The sequence below is a fragment of the Arvicanthis niloticus genome, chromosome 5 (assembly GCF_011762505.2).
Source record: "Arvicanthis niloticus isolate mArvNil1 chromosome 5, mArvNil1.pat.X, whole genome shotgun sequence".
Lineage (NCBI taxonomy): Eukaryota > Metazoa > Chordata > Mammalia > Rodentia > Muridae > Arvicanthis > Arvicanthis niloticus.
In genome coordinates this window covers 99,605,372-99,620,396 of record NC_047662.1, presented here as the reverse complement: position 1 = coordinate 99,620,396, position 15,025 = coordinate 99,605,372, and the positions used below count along the sequence as shown (strand labels likewise).

General features: G+C 49.2%; 1 protein-coding gene across 4 annotated transcripts in view; it reads right to left on the bottom strand.

Annotated features, from left to right (window-relative positions):
* Positions 1-14,351, bottom strand: part of Pax5 (paired box 5) — a 179,938-nt gene extending 165,587 nt beyond the window's left edge. Inside the window, exons 1-2 of one of the 4 annotated variants that reach the window (XM_076935048.1) lie at positions 14,149-14,351; positions 1,492-1,657 (exon numbers count right to left, since the gene is read on the bottom strand). In XM_076935048.1, coding sequence (XP_076791163.1) covers positions 1,492-1,657; positions 14,149-14,194 — 212 coding nt within the window. In that variant the 5' untranslated portion in view covers positions 14,195-14,351. Of the gene's footprint in view, positions 1-1,491; positions 1,658-7,259; positions 8,342-14,148 lie in introns of those variants that run through there. The other 3 variants (XM_034502772.2, XM_076935050.1, XM_034502774.2) reach the window with 3 other exon arrangements.
* Positions 14,352-15,025: the final 674 nt, after the last annotated feature.

Below are 15,025 nucleotides of genomic sequence, written 5' to 3'. Positions count from 1 at the left end.
TGCCTGCTCCTTCCCTTTGCTGTGCCTAATCTCACTTTTTTTCCCTAAACCATCACTTAGTGGCACACCAAGCTGATGACCTCCCCAGGCTGGAACTCTCTTGCCGGCTGAGTGATAAGTAGAACTGAAATGCACCCTCCCCTCGGCCTCCACAACTGACCTATGCTAGGCAAGAAGATGGAGAATAAATACTGGGATTAGTGGCCCTAAGGCAATAGTCAGATTCCTGGCCCCTCGACTTCCTCCTTTAGTCTTAATCAAGACTTTCTACATGGTTCTTCACCATATTTGTTGGGAGAATTCCTAAGTCCTAACAGATGGAACAAGAAAAGCAGAGAGTCATAGTATCACTGAGAAACTCCAGAAACACTTCAAAAATGTTCATGACTTTCCTTCAGGCATCAATTGTTAAAGTACCCAGGACAAAGATGAGGGCCGGTGATACCAGTGAGGAAAACATAGTGAGAAAGCCCTGCGCAGCTAAACCTGACACTTCCCTGTCTGCCAAGGCAGCCCTAAAACAAATCACATGCCCAGGACATTAAACAAACAAGCAAGCAAACCTACCGATGTGGCTTGGATTTATTGAGAGAGATGGGTCCCAGAGTCATTTAGCCCTCCGTCCAGCCCAAGTGTTGACTTAGCCAAACATCCCCTGGCCAGTCAGTTTGCCTAGGAAAGATCTGTTCCCTTTTCTTAAAATCTGGCTGGTGCTGAGGCTGATGAAAACACAAACGTGAGGCTAGAAGTCAGCACAGCCCTCTGGGAGGAGGCCATTGTTAGTGTTTTTTTGCTTGTAGCAAATTGAGGGGTCAAGTGGCAACTTTCAAATGTCAGATTTGAGACTTAGTGTTTGTTGCTAGTTTGTTTTCCTCCTTCTAAGTGAATGCATACTCAGGATGCCTGTCACTATGAAAGGAACAAAACACAGAGAAGGGAAACACACACGGTAGCCGACATCATAAGGCTGATGATACAACTGAAGAGGACGGCTGGCTTTTAAAGATAGAATGTGCTGTTTAAAGGAAAAGCTGAGGACTGGCAGTAAAGCTCAGCAGGTATCGTTTAAAGTGTACACAGCCCTGCACCAAAAGAGAAAAAGAAAAAAGAAACATTCGACTCTGGTTGCCTACTGTATCTATTGATCTCCCAACCATTCCCTTGACCCCCAAGCTCACCTAAGAGGTTTAGGGGGAAATTCATAAGAGCCTCCTACTCTTAGGTTCTTTAAAATAATTCAGCAGACTTTTGAGAAGCACATTGTCCCTCCTAACAAAGTCCCCCTATTCCACGTGCCACTGAAAAGAGGAGTTTCCACAGCTACTTTAAATAGGATGGTCTCAAAAGACTTTGCAAATGCTGAAGTGCTGGGTGTGTGGAGCAAAATGTCCGCCATAGTCTCATGGGGACACTGGCACCTTGAACAGCTGCGGGCTGTCTTTTAGTTCTTTCTTTAAAATGTTGAGGGAAGCCTGGAGCCCATGCCTTTACCTGCCAAGAATTTTGCTGACACAACCATGGCTGACCCGAAGCTGCCTGGAGATGTCGCAGGGCCTGACACCTTGATGGGCAAGTTCCACTATCCTTTGGCGGACTACATCTGGGAGTGGCCGTCCATTCACAAAAACCCCCCCAAGCTGATTCACTCCTCCATGTCCTGAAACAGATCAAAAACAAAAAGCAAGGGGAAGGGTGGTTAGAACCAGTCACATAGTACAAGTGCCCTTGTGAGCACCTAGACCCCTCTAAGATCACAAATGGCCAGCAGGCTAGATGTCTTACACCTGGTGTCAATCATGCGGATGACATAAGGACCCTAGATGGCCTTTTAACTCCAGTCTCAGCTTTTGACCATCTGCAGACAGTCAACTGAGCTACCGGGAGCTCCCTACACTGTGTCTTTTAGCTACTAGCATTTTCTCTTCATTTGGGGAAAGGGGTAAGGGGATTGGGAAAAGAATCTGTACGACAGGAGCTCAATTTAGTGCACAATGCTGAATCTGAGGAAGATCCTGGGGAGAAGATTACGTCTTAAAAATAATCAAATTTAAAGAGAAAAAATATGGTGGAACTTGTTCTCTTTTAAACAAATGTCTTCAAAGGGGAAACGGGCTGTTCTAACATCTACATCTCAAGGGGGAACGTGTTTTTAAATCAGCTATCGAATTCAAGAACTGGAGACTTTTCTTTTTTAATGACCAGCATTTTCAGAATGCTGAGACAAAACCTAACCGCTGCCCTAATTTAAAAATAGGAAAAAAAAAAATTAAAGCCTCCTTTAAGACTGTGATGTTGACGTGCAGGCTTGACCATTGTACCCTCTCAGCGCACACAAAAGAAATGGGTCACAGGGTCTTCTGCACACAGCACACTCCACTGAATCAGGTTTTGTTAGAAAGGTGTGCCCCTGGAATTTCAGGCATGTCTTGCGATCAGGTTTAAATTGGTTAGGAAGAAATAAGAAAGCTTCTGAGTCTCAGATTTCATGGGCGCCATGGAGTGTTTTTAAGTAAAAAGTCAAGGAAAGTGCCTGTTCCTCTCCTACACTTATGCTGGTACATCAGGGGTACTCTGAAGGGAAATAGGGACCTGAGTATACTGAAGAGCCAGACCAGTCAACACAGACTGACCCAATGTAACATCACTGACACTGTCAATCAGTCACTAACTGGCATTGCTGAGGGTTAGAGCCAAAACAAGTTCAAGAGCATACTGATGCTGTTGGCAGCTCAGAGGCTGAGGGGTAACCTGCTACCCTAGGACAGACTGGACTCCACCGGCAGGGAAGTCAAGGCATCTCCAAGGTCACACACATATCCACATTTCCAACTTTAAAGCAGAAAGTAACCACCACAGCTCAGCCACCACCCATCCTGGTCCAGGGCTTATCTAATGACCAGGCCCATGAACAATATCTGAAATTGAGGAACAAAACCTATTTCCTTAAAAGTGTCTTTTAAAAAAGAAAATCATGAATTATTTCCCGAAATTTCCAGGTTTGGGTGTATGTCCAAGAAAACAACAATTTTTTTTTTTTTTTAGGAAATAACATTACTTAGTCCCAAACTATGCTGACTCTTTCTCTGATTTTTTTAAATGTGCCTTTAATGAATTTTGATTGTTCTGCAACATCAAAACTCACACAGGAGACAAGAGAAAAAGAGAGAGAGAGAGAGAAATTTGTCCTGAGCACAATTTTACAGCTAGGGACATAGTTAAATGGCTTACCTATAACAGAAAGATTACAGCAACCCTGATCAACAGCTTTGATCTGGGACAAAGAGACCTAAGGGGGGAGGGGGGATGAATCAATTTTTTTTTTTTTTTTTTTTTTTTTTTTTTTAGAATAGGCTGGAAGTAAGTAAACAAAGTACACCCAAAATTGGGATGTGCTCACTGGGAGGATAGAGATCGAGAAAAGGCAGCTGAAAGACTCAGCTTACTTCTGATATGATCTAGAGGTCCAGGCAGTCTAGCCAATCTGCAATTGTTTGCTGTATCCTGACAATTGAAACTTCTACCCCAAACACAGTGGCAACCTTCAGAGAACTTCAATGCCAAGAGCGGTTCTGTAGGGGACTTGTGGGTTTGTGTCACAGCAAAAACTGAGAATATTCTAGAACCAGGTCTCTGTAAATCACAGCAGATCCCCCAGACTACCTCCCTGTATCCACAAGGCTAATAAATTTGCAGAATCTAAGGCAAGTGTCCACATCTGACATAGAACTTGGCCTAGGTGACTCTTACTTTCGTTATTTCCTGGACAGGCCCTCAGATCCTCTTGGTCCTCTTGCCTCACACTTACAAATATAGCCAGCAGAGCACTTTACCACTGAGGCCTCAGCAAAGGTGCTAATATAAGAAGGGAAGCTTACATCTAAGGGAGAGAGCCAGTGGGACCAAGAGAAGAGAGGTATGTGCAAAGGGTATAGAGAGTAGGGGCTGAGACAGACAGCAAAGAAAGGAAGGCTTGATAGAACACAGAGTTTAGGGATGCAGAGGGAGTCGGGAAGGAATGGAAAAATCAAAATAGACTAGCAACTGGAAGGGGATTTCTGGAAGATAGGATTTCAGTGGGTGGGACCCTGTTTCCTCTCTCTCTCTCTCTCTCTCTCTCTCTCTCTCTCTCTCTCTCTCTCTCTCTCTCTCTCTCCCCTTGCTCCAGCTTTGCATCTCCTCAAAGACTCAAACCCCAACTTCTACTGTGTACTTCAGCTAGGTGAGGGGTCATCCACCATGAAGGCACTGGGCTAAGACATGGACTCAGCCATCATGTCTAAGGGGAGCAGAATTTGCAGACTGGCACAGAAACGATGGAAGCAAATTAGGTAGAAACTGGGAAACAAACACACATACAACAAAAGTAAAGATCACCGGTCTCCACCTAGGGGAACAGGGTTTGAAGGAGGGTAGAAGACCAGTGGAACTGTGGATGCCCCTAGGACCTTTGTGTCTCTGGCCTGGAAGAAGCTCACTTCTGTAAATGCTCTTCAGACCTTGTTAAGGACATATGGCCCACAAAGGGCACTGCCCAAACCCCAAGAACTATGACTAGGCACAGATTATTAGGAAAGAGATATCACTGCTCAGCTAAAGACTGAACTATAAGACTCTAGATCATAGAAATTCTTTCTAAATGCACCAAAGCAGAAGGGGGAAGGGACACACATAGACACACAAACAGAATCCCAGAGAGTGGACAGCCAGGTGCTGACACACAGTCATGCTGTGAATACAGACATGGTTGGTCTACACAGAGGGAGAGCCTCGTCTGTGTGGATATGCCAGCAGTCCATTGCCCTCTCTAGGATTCGGTCCTTCTCTTTTCCCCCTTTCCATGAATTCCCCAAAGCCTAATGGTATGCCTCTATCCCAAGAACCAGCTACAATTTAGTCAGTCCTTTTATCTCTCCACTCACAGTATCATATTCTATAAAACAGAGGTAATTGAAGGTTTGGGTCACCCTCAGGTGTGACACTGGCCACAAAAGTACTTTTATAACTGGTAAAATGCTTGGCGGAAGGAAACATCTAGGGTAGGGTCGCTGTGCCAGTGTGCTTGGTGGAACTGGAATGGAGTGTTGGGTAGGTACCTCTGAACTCAGAAGCCAAATATGCAGATGTGTCTGTCCTTCTCAACAGAAGCTGTCCAGTGCAGGACTGCTTGTGAGGGGTAGCGGAAGAAGGGAGGTAACAAGGAAAAACTGATCAGGGCCAGGAAAAAAAAAATGAAACGAAGGATCCTAGTACACCTGCCACCTTGCAGAACCTATTTTCTCTGCCTCCATCACTAGCAAATTAGAACCCGGAGACAGATTACATTGTGCAAGCAAACAGCTTTAGGCACAAGAACTAAGGTCTTTCCAAAGACTCCAAGGGCTTCCACTAGCTCTGGAAGCTAGGCTTGCCCAGCCCCCACTGTGCTGCCAGGGAGATTGAGAATGGGAGGAGGGAGCATTTCCCGAGGAGGGGGCAGATTGAAGGCCCGGCAGGAAGGCTGAGACATTAGCAGTTGGTTAACCTGCACCTGGAAGGAGCTGCCTCTCCACACGGATGCACACCGCAAGACCACCAAGTCTGATGCTGTCTCCCCACGGGCTTGGGCATGACCTCTGGGCAGCAGAACTCTGGACAGAGAGAGGCAGTACAGGCCTTTGGATTTCTGCCAGAAGCACGGGAGCCAGCCCTACCCATCTTGCCTCCCAGTTGCTTCTTGCCCACATCTCCGAGGGTTGCCCCCAACTCATTTGTTTTCAGGTTCCCTCTGAGTAAGAGCAGAGAGGCTCTAGAGCCAGCCTGCGCAGGAAAATGCTGCGGGAGACGCTGGAGCCATGGTGGACTGGAAATCGCTTAAACCCAGTCTCCACACAGGGAGGAATCGTTGGGGCTGGGACCAGAGCAAGCAGCTTTTCTGCGTGAATCTTGTCGCCGCTTGCTCGGGAGGTTTACCTCCGACTGGGATATTGACACAAAGAGAAGCTGACCTGCTCGAAGCCTTGCTTCGCTTCGGCTGCCTAAACAAACCTTCCCCTGCTACCAGGCCACTGGTCCTTGGTGGAAGACACGAAGATTATTGCTTCACCTTGCCTTCTCTCTAGCCGGGTCTCTACTGCCTTTGTTAAATAGGGGACCGCTGGAGTAGCGGGATGCCGGCTGGTTGAGGTTAAACAAGCTTGCAGCCGGCTGCTAGCCACGGAGTTACTCTGAGATCTGCAGCCCGCAGAGACCTGAGCTGGGCACCCGAGTGCAGTCGGCCAAAGCCTGGCGCCTTTCCCTGGCCGAGGCTACAGCCAACAGAAAGGAAACGCGATTCGTTCCACTTGGAATTTCCTTGAAATCTCCGAATCTAATCCAGCGTTAACTCACCGTGAGAAGAGCGCTCATCGCACAGGAGGCTGTGTTAATGGGTGAACTGGCAGGATCCCTGTGGGTTAGGCAGCAGGGCCTTGCCGGTGCCCGAAATGACCCTGCCGGTCTCTTACACTGCACAGGTTTTCAGAAGGCAGGGACGCCTACATGTGACTAATTAGCTTTCTTTCTTTCCTTCCTTCTTTCTTTCTTTCTTTCTTTCTATCTTTTTTTTTTCTTTCTAGTAGAAAAGCCATCTCAAGGTAGACATCCTACAGAGAAGGACCCAGTGATGTCTTTAAAGGTCTCTTGAATGCACTGGCCGAAGCCTAAACTGAAGTGTAGCTTAGGGACCCTGACTTCGTTGATTTTTTAAATACCCTCTCCTCGAGACAGGACGCATTTGGAATCCTGGACCTGGTGCCCTTTCTTAACTCTCACTTCTTTCTTCACATACACAGGGACTGATCAGGGCTCCACTTTTCCTTCTAAGCATCAGTCTTGTTCAGTCCCATGGCTGAAAAAGGCGCCAACAGAGTTGGGATGTTGTGCGCTGTCTGAGACGTTCACTGACCTCTATTAAAACTTCCTGCCCTCCAACTGGTCCAGTTGCGAGCTTTCTATGAGTATGAACCAGGGTTCCGAGAATCAGCTGCTAGAACTCCGGAAAGGCTACAGCTCCCTGCCTACACTACCTCGTTGCTGGAGGCGGGATTCACTCACCAGGCGCTTCGGCCTCGGCGGCCAAACGCATTCCGCGTCCGCTGCCTGAAAGCATTGCACTTTGCAAAGTTGTCTACGCAGCTACAGAAGTCCCGAGTCCTCCAGGACTTAGAACCTACCCCGCACTCCGGCACCCCCAACCCGATCCCGGCCGGAGAGTGAGAGAAGCGAGCTCGCCGCCTACTTACTATGCATGGATGCAAACGGGTCGTGCTTACAGTGTATTTCCATCGGGGCGCTCCAGACTGTAGGCCGGCCCACGCCGCTGCCTCTAGGCGCCAAAGGGCTGCCCAGGGCGCCTAGGGAACCGCGCCACCAGGCCGGGCACCGTGTGAGCTAAGCTCAGAAAACACCTCTGCAGCCGTGGGGTCCCTCTCAGAGCCGCCTGCGGAAGATCGCGGAGAGCTGAGCCGAGAGGCGGGAAACGGTGCCCAGCCAGTAGGTCTGGGAGCGGGCGCCCAACTCCGCTGGCTTCGCTCCTCGGCGGGCTCAAGCGGCGGCTCCCGGCCCACACCAGAGAAGCTGCGGCCCAAGCGCCCGCGGCGTCGAGGGCATAGCGCAGGGGCCCACCTCCAGGACGGCTAGGGGAGCCTGGGGCGGGACCAGCAGCCGACAGGAGGCCACGGACGCAGGGCCCTTCGTCGCAATCCGGGGCAGCGGACTGCCAGGCTGCTGCGGTCTTGCTGCTCGAGGGTCTGCCCACGCTTCGGTCTCCGCCAGGTCCTTCCTATGTCCCGCTGCTCCGTGTCTCTGGAGCCCGACCTAGCCCTCCACCTCTCTCCTGCCGGCTCTCCGACGTCTCCGACGAAGTTACAGAGAACTCCCTCTCCTGTCGCGCAGGGGCCGCGGCGGATTCTGAGATGCTGCAGCTGCTGAAGCTGGGAGCCCGGTGCGCCCCGGAGCTGCAACCTCAACGCCCGGGACCCGCTGCCTTCAAAGTTCTCGCGGGCCCCGCGGCTCCCGGCCCCTTCGCGCCTGGTTGTGCCTCACGCTACCAACTCTTGGAGCCCCGCTGCCCGCTCTCGGGGTTCCTAGTAGATTGTCCCTGGCTTGCCTCTTCCGGGACAGCCGCCGCGTCTGCTCAGCGTGAAGCGAGGGGCGCAGGAGAGGATGAGGGTCCCTGCCGCCGGGGCCGCCGGGGCCGCCGGGGCTGTCGGTGCTGAGATGAAGCCCCTGCCGGCTCTAATGCCCGCTCTTCCGCCGCCGCCGCCGGCGCTAGCCCTCCGCCTGCTCGGCGCTCACAGTGCGCCACCGCGCCGCCCCGAAGCCGCTTTCAGGACCCGCTGCGTGTGGACAGCGCCGCCCGGGGCTCAGCCTCCCTCCGGGCGGGGGCGGGGCGGGAGCTCACCTGCCAATCACGCCCCATCAAGCCAATCAGAACGGGGGCATCCGGTCCTAGCCCGAAATACTGCTCTATTGGCTAAGCAATCCACGGGCTCCGCCTGATTAGCCGGTACCTGGGCAATGAGAGAGAATGGGGGGCGGGGCCCGAGCAGCGGCGCCACGTTCATTGACAAACGTGTGGGGAGAAGGCCTAGTGGAAAAGGGGGGAGAGAGAGAGAACAGGGACCACGCAGTGTCTGGAGAGCCATGCTCTTGGTCCCACAGAGCCGATCTTTCTGCTGGCCGTTGAGATTCTGGGATGCACTTAGAGACTGAGGGCAACCAAGAGAGGGACCAAGGGTGAGGATGGGAGAGATGTCTCCAGAAGGAAAAAAAAAATAGAAAAACATCCTCAGATTTTTAGAGGTAGACACGCAGCACAGTAGAGATCCGATTTTCAATCTAGGTGGCAGATTTCTGTGAGTATATCTGCTTTAGACCTCACTTTGCTCCTCTGTAAGATGGGCAGTGTTTAGTGAAGTCTTTGATGCTGGTTCCTTCGAATGGAAACATTTCCTAAGTTTATAAAGACTCCACTAAGCAACAGCCATCTCCTCTGTATCCTCCTTTCTCATTCTTCTATTCACAGAGGACCCAGCTTTGCATTAACCAAAGGCAGAAGTGGGGGGATATTATTTAAAGGTTACCAGGAATTGGGGAGTCTCCAAAGCTTGGACCAGGTTGCCTCAAGCGCAGAAGCATAGATCCTTTCTGTTGTCTTAGCCTAGGAGCTGATAGGTCCCTTGGGAGCTGCCGATGCTCTTAGCTCAAAGCTTCTGTCAACAAGAGGATTTCCGCATCTGGTGCAAGGCCTCTTTAAAAAGGGAAGGAGTCCACCGGCATCCAGAGCTAATGAGAGCACCTGAAGGAGCTGTGGCCTCTACTTGCCAGAGCCTGGCAGTGTGCTATCAGGATAGCTACAAAAGCCGAAGTTCCCACCTGGCAGGAAAAACCGACCTTCCCTCGCCAAAGTTCCTGTAGATTTTAGGACAAAAATTGACAGGCTTCTAGCAGATGGAATTCTCCTGATCCAGCAAAGCTGTTTACCCAGCACATGTCCCAGTTTCTTGGGAATGTAAGACCACAATCAAACTTTTGGACTTAAAAACAAAAAAACAAAAAACAGAAGTGTCTTCACCCAGGTAGCTATAGTTCTGTGAGCCTTCTAGTGTGCTAAAACCCAATCCAACATAGACACCGAGTGTCCTCCTCCCCTTGCCCCAGCAGCTGTGGGAGAATACTAAACACTCACTCCTTTGAATCATAAGTGACAACTCTCTGCTATTAAACATAAATCCACCAAAACAAGAACTCTGAGACGTCTGCTTCGGGCATAGCAGATCGAGGGCAAAGCTCAGGCCGATCCAAGGATCATTTTCACTATTTGCTTTCTGCCTGACTTTCCTCATTTTCCATTCTTCTCCCCTTGCTCCACTTCTAAAATCTCTATACTAGGTCAGTCTGTGGATCCTCCTCCAAGCTGCCCCTGACAAGTGGGCAATTCTCCCCTGGCTGACACAACCCCACCCCCGCTGGGGCACAGCTGCAGGAAAACAGCCAAGGCTGGTCTCTGGGGACTCAGAAGGCTGTGGTGTACAAGGCAGTGGGGTGGTAGCTTTCTCTCTCCAACCCCTTCCTGGTCTTGATCTTTGCTGCCCCACAGCCACCTCCGCCATAGGGCAAGGAGGTTACAACTGGAAAAGGACTCTGATGGCAATAGGGCTCCATTTGCTTATCCCGTAGCTCCCAGTGGATCAGATAGCACAAGAATTGAGTTCCAAGCCAGTTATGGGACTCTTGATTCCCACTATGGATGTCAAAAGGCTGCTCCTTCGAATCAGCCAGTGATGCCTCAAGCTCTCAAGCCTGCTCCTTGAGCTTACAATCCCTGATCTAGGGTCTTAAAACTAAAAGAGTCCTGAGAGAAGGTTTCCCCATTTTACAGATTTGAAGCCTGAGGATAAGAGGCTGAATTCAACTTATCTGAGGTCATACTAGAGCAAGTCTGGAAGAGACAGAAGGCTGGAGACTGGAAGGGGAGCCGGTATCAAACCAAATAATTTATCTGGACAGTGGCTGAAGAGGTCAGTTGTCCTGTGCCATTTGAACAAAAACCTTAGGGCATTCTGAGGGCAGGGCAAGATGAAACTGCAGATACCATTCCAACAGGCACAGCTCAGATCCCCACTTTCACACAGTAGATATTGTTCAGCTCTGGATATGTTCTCTTCTGTATGACCCTACCTAACCAATGAAGGAAAGAAGGCCCTCCCAGTACTTAGTGATCCTGGGTCAGAGGAAATTTCCTTTTGAGTGGTTTTGTTTGCTACTCCTAGAGTTCCTGAGTTCTGAGAACTTCAAATCCCCAAGAAGTGAACAGCCCTAATATTACCACCTAGTCCAGCCTCTCCAGCTTCCAAACAGTGGCCCAGAGAAGTTAGATGACCAGTCTGAGGCTGAACAGCTATTCCCCCACAGAGATAGGCTTCCATGCCTCAAGTCCTGCCTTCATCTGCAGCCTGGGTCCAGGAAGGGCTACACAGAGAGCTATACCAAGAGCATAAACCTGTAAAACAAAGCCATGGGGGCGGGGGCTGGGAAGTGGGAAACAAAGCAAAACAAACAAAACCCACAAGTTATTTAAATTCAATTGCTTTGGAAAGTTTTGTCTGTTAATTGAATGACCATTTTGAGAGTGTTTCAGAAACCAAGACACCTTTGGAGAGTCTCTCTCTCTCTCTCTCTCTCTCTCCCTCTCCCTCTCCCTCTCCCTCTCCCTCTCCCTCTCCCTCTCCCTCTCCCTCTCCCTCTCCCTCTCCCTCTCTCTTTCTCTCTCTGCAACTGTCTCCAACAGTCCCTCCAGCTTACGAATCAGCCAAGCCCTCCAAGAGCTGGTGCTGCTATGGAGTTCTGGCCTGAGATTGATTCTTGCAGTCCAATTCCAGCCCATTTACCTGCTCTTTGTTCCAATAGAACAAGGCCTTTCAGGACTCAGATTGGTTGCTTGATTAGGAAGGATCTGAGATGTCTGGGCACTGCCCTTCTAACCTGATGGGTTCCTTTTAACCTTAATTTTTAAAAAGTACCAAAGAGGAAAAGCAAACGGTCTGTGATTACACAGCAAATGGGGCATAGAGATGCCTGTCTGATTCCTGAAAGTGGATCAAGAATCTACTCTACTTGGTCTGGGTATATTGCAGAAATACCTGGGGAGGAGAATATTAAACCAAGCCTTTCAAGAAGTGCACACATGCTGGTGTTATGGCTAGTTATTCCTACCAGTCTGCCCTTGCAAACCAGAAGCACCAGGACAGTCTCTCTCTGGAGACTTAAGAGTACATAGTACTCTCTCCTAAGGCCTCAGCTTCTTGTACCTGGAATCCAGAGAATAACCTCTGAAACGTTTCCCAGAGCTTTGGGAGACGCTGTCCCAGACATGGGAGGTGCTAGTCCCCCCTTCTATACCCAGTCTTATTTGATGAGCACCACAAGTTTCTGCCTTCAGGGTCTCCCCTTTTCCTGACTCCCTGCTGTGTGCTGACCTTGCTTTATATTGGGCTTTAAACTACAAAGAAACTACAGATAGGAAAGCGGTCCTCTAAAAAGAGCTGCTATATGACTCTGGAGGAAAGAAGAGACAGTTTGGTGGCCCATGAAAGGCCTAAAAGTTCAGGGCAGAAAGTAGACCTAGATGACTTTTGAGTGCCTGGACAGCCTCTCAGTCATCTTCCTCCTCTTCCCTAGGCTGGACCTCAGGACTTGGAAGACAGGCAGAAGGGTACACCTGAGCTGCTACCCCTTCCCAAGCAGGTGGCTTTTACCCTAACTCATCATTAAGGGGCGTGGCTCTTAGGATTTGAAGCTCCAAACCCCCTTAGGATTTCCCCTATACAAACCCCACCCAGTCTAACAGCACAGAAGAGTGAAATGCTTTATTGATTAAACGATTATTCAGGCGATTGAACTAATCAAAGAGCCCATCGACCGCCATGAATTACATTCTTCGTAGTAGACAGCTTGTCGGAAAGACAGCCACTCAGACCCCTCTCTTGACTCATAGGCATCCAACCCAGTTCCAACAGTAAACAACCCAGGCAGGCACAGAAACCTTTGGGCATCCCACCACTTAGAGAAAGAAACCTTGTGTAGGAGTTAAGCATGGAAAGGGAGTGGAGGTCCAGGGTTCTGTGTCTGGACTCTCAGCACAGCGATTTTCTTTTGGCTTCTGCCCTTACTTTCTTCTTTTATGGCTTTTCTGGACCCAAAGCTATGCCAGGAAGTAAACCTGGGTTGGGGTCTAAGTTTCCTCTTCTCTCTGACTTTATCAAAGGTTTGAGTAGATCTGGGGTCTCATAAACGACCCAGAAATGAGGGAAGTGGGTTTCTTGCCATCACTCAGAGTATTTATGTACAGGTTGGCACAAGAGCCTACTAAGCAAAAGAGGATGGCATATCATGTTATGCCTCAGGGGTCTATTGCCCTGCCACATCTTCTGAGACATAAACACATCCCACTATCCAGTGCCTGGGCCTCTCTGGGAGACACAGGGACACTGTGCCAAGAAGGCCTGTGTACATACAGTCACCTCAGCTGGATGACCAGGCTAGGCACATATATCCACCCACTTGTGCTATCCTCCATTGGAGCAGTACCCACATGACAAAGCCTGAGCATACAGTGTGACATATATACATACACAATGTCAGAGGCTAGTCTAGGTAATAGCCTAAAGGCAAGTGATGGAGGGAGAGAGAGAGAAACATATACACACACACTGTCAAAATGTCATCAGTAGCACACAGACTGTTCTTACCCACTTATAAGAGACCTATGTATACAAAAGCTAAATGAATAGTACACGAGAAATGAAACAGTACACAATGCACAGAGAGAGCTTAATTGTCCTGAACTCACATCACTTTTGACTCACTCAAGATTGTAAGACTTGGGCCTGGCAGCACATGTTTTGTACACTATACCCCTAGTAGGCCCCAGAGCTATGCCTGTGCCTAGAGACAAGCACTTTTGTATGTATTGGTATGTACACATTGGGCAGCTGTTGACATCCAAAAATGGGGGGGGGGGGGTCAGAGAACCACCTCTTTCTTACTTCCGAAATCACTTGGGATATAGAGATGATCAGATCCCTCAGCAGTACATGTCCAGTGAGCGAGAGGCTTATCTCAGTGAGAGTAGATGTTATAAACACAGCATGTACACAAACACACATCTTGAAGAAGGTGTAACAAGAACATACACAAACACTAACTCATAAACACATGCTAATACACTCAAGGCAAGATACAAGCTAGTAAAGATACAAACAGGCATACAAACTCAAACTGAACACCTATTTGGGAGCACACATTGATTTCCTCAGGTAAACACACAGATCCAAACTTGCACACCTCCAGATTAATACCAACACAAGTATCCGAAACAGAAACAATCAAAACCCAAAGAAAACAGACCTCTTTGAAGACACCTTGACGGACTAGTGAAAACCATACAAATGCACTGTAGAAGGACAGGCCTTGCCCTGAGAAAACTACACACACACACACACACACACACACACACACACACACACACACACACACCACTTTCTCCTTATGTGGATATTAGCATGGATACTAGCACTGGGTAGTGTCCCAGAGTTAGCATGGATGAGTCCCGTTTCGCGGTGTTCCTACCTGTCCTGATGGTCCGAGGAGTCGGGTAATTTTTCTCTAAATCCATATTGGTATTTCAGGACTTGATGAAATGGGCAGGGAAGAAAGTTTCCACTTTTTTTTTTTTTTTTTTTTTTGAGTGCCTTTTTTCCCTTTTCTTTCTTTTTTCTTTCCTTTTTTCTTTCTTTGTTTTTATTTTTCTTTCTTTTTCTTTCTTTTTCTTTCTTTTTTCTCTTTTTCTTTTCTTTTTCTTTCTTTTTTTCCTTTTTTTTTTTTTTTTTTTTTTTTTTTGGTGCCGGGGCCGCTCACAAGTCGGAATAATTGAAGCCTTCCGCTCCCCCGCCGAGCTGGGGTAGCTGATCACTGAGCTGAAACTAAACGTTTTAGGTGGAAAAAAAGCGTCCGAAGGCACCGTGAAATGATTAAGGAACTAAAGAGCTTCTCGCCATGTGAGATCATGTCCTGTTCTCGCCAACATCACAAGATGTCCCCAGACACGTCGCGCCCCCGGCGCACCGCCCGACACTGCGGGCCAAGAACCAGGGAAAGGGTGCCGGCTCTGCGGCCTGCCCAGCGTGCCAGACGGGGCGGACCGGGCCTGGCCAAAGGTGTGCAAGAGGCCCGGGAAGCAGCAATGCCGCCTCGGTGCCGCCTTGGACTTTTTATAGGGGGTTGGGGGAGGGAAGGAAGGATTCAGACTGCACCCGGCGTTAGTCGTGCGCCTAGGGGAAGGAGCACTTGAGTCATAGGGTCGTACCCGCTTCCAAACCTGCGTCTGGGGGTCGCGACCCTGTGCGCCTGTGCTCTACATGTAAACCCTGCTTTGTGAGCGCCAGTAGGCTCAATTTTTTATTTTAAAGAAAGAACAATTCTGCCAAGCAGCTGGTTTTGAACCCTG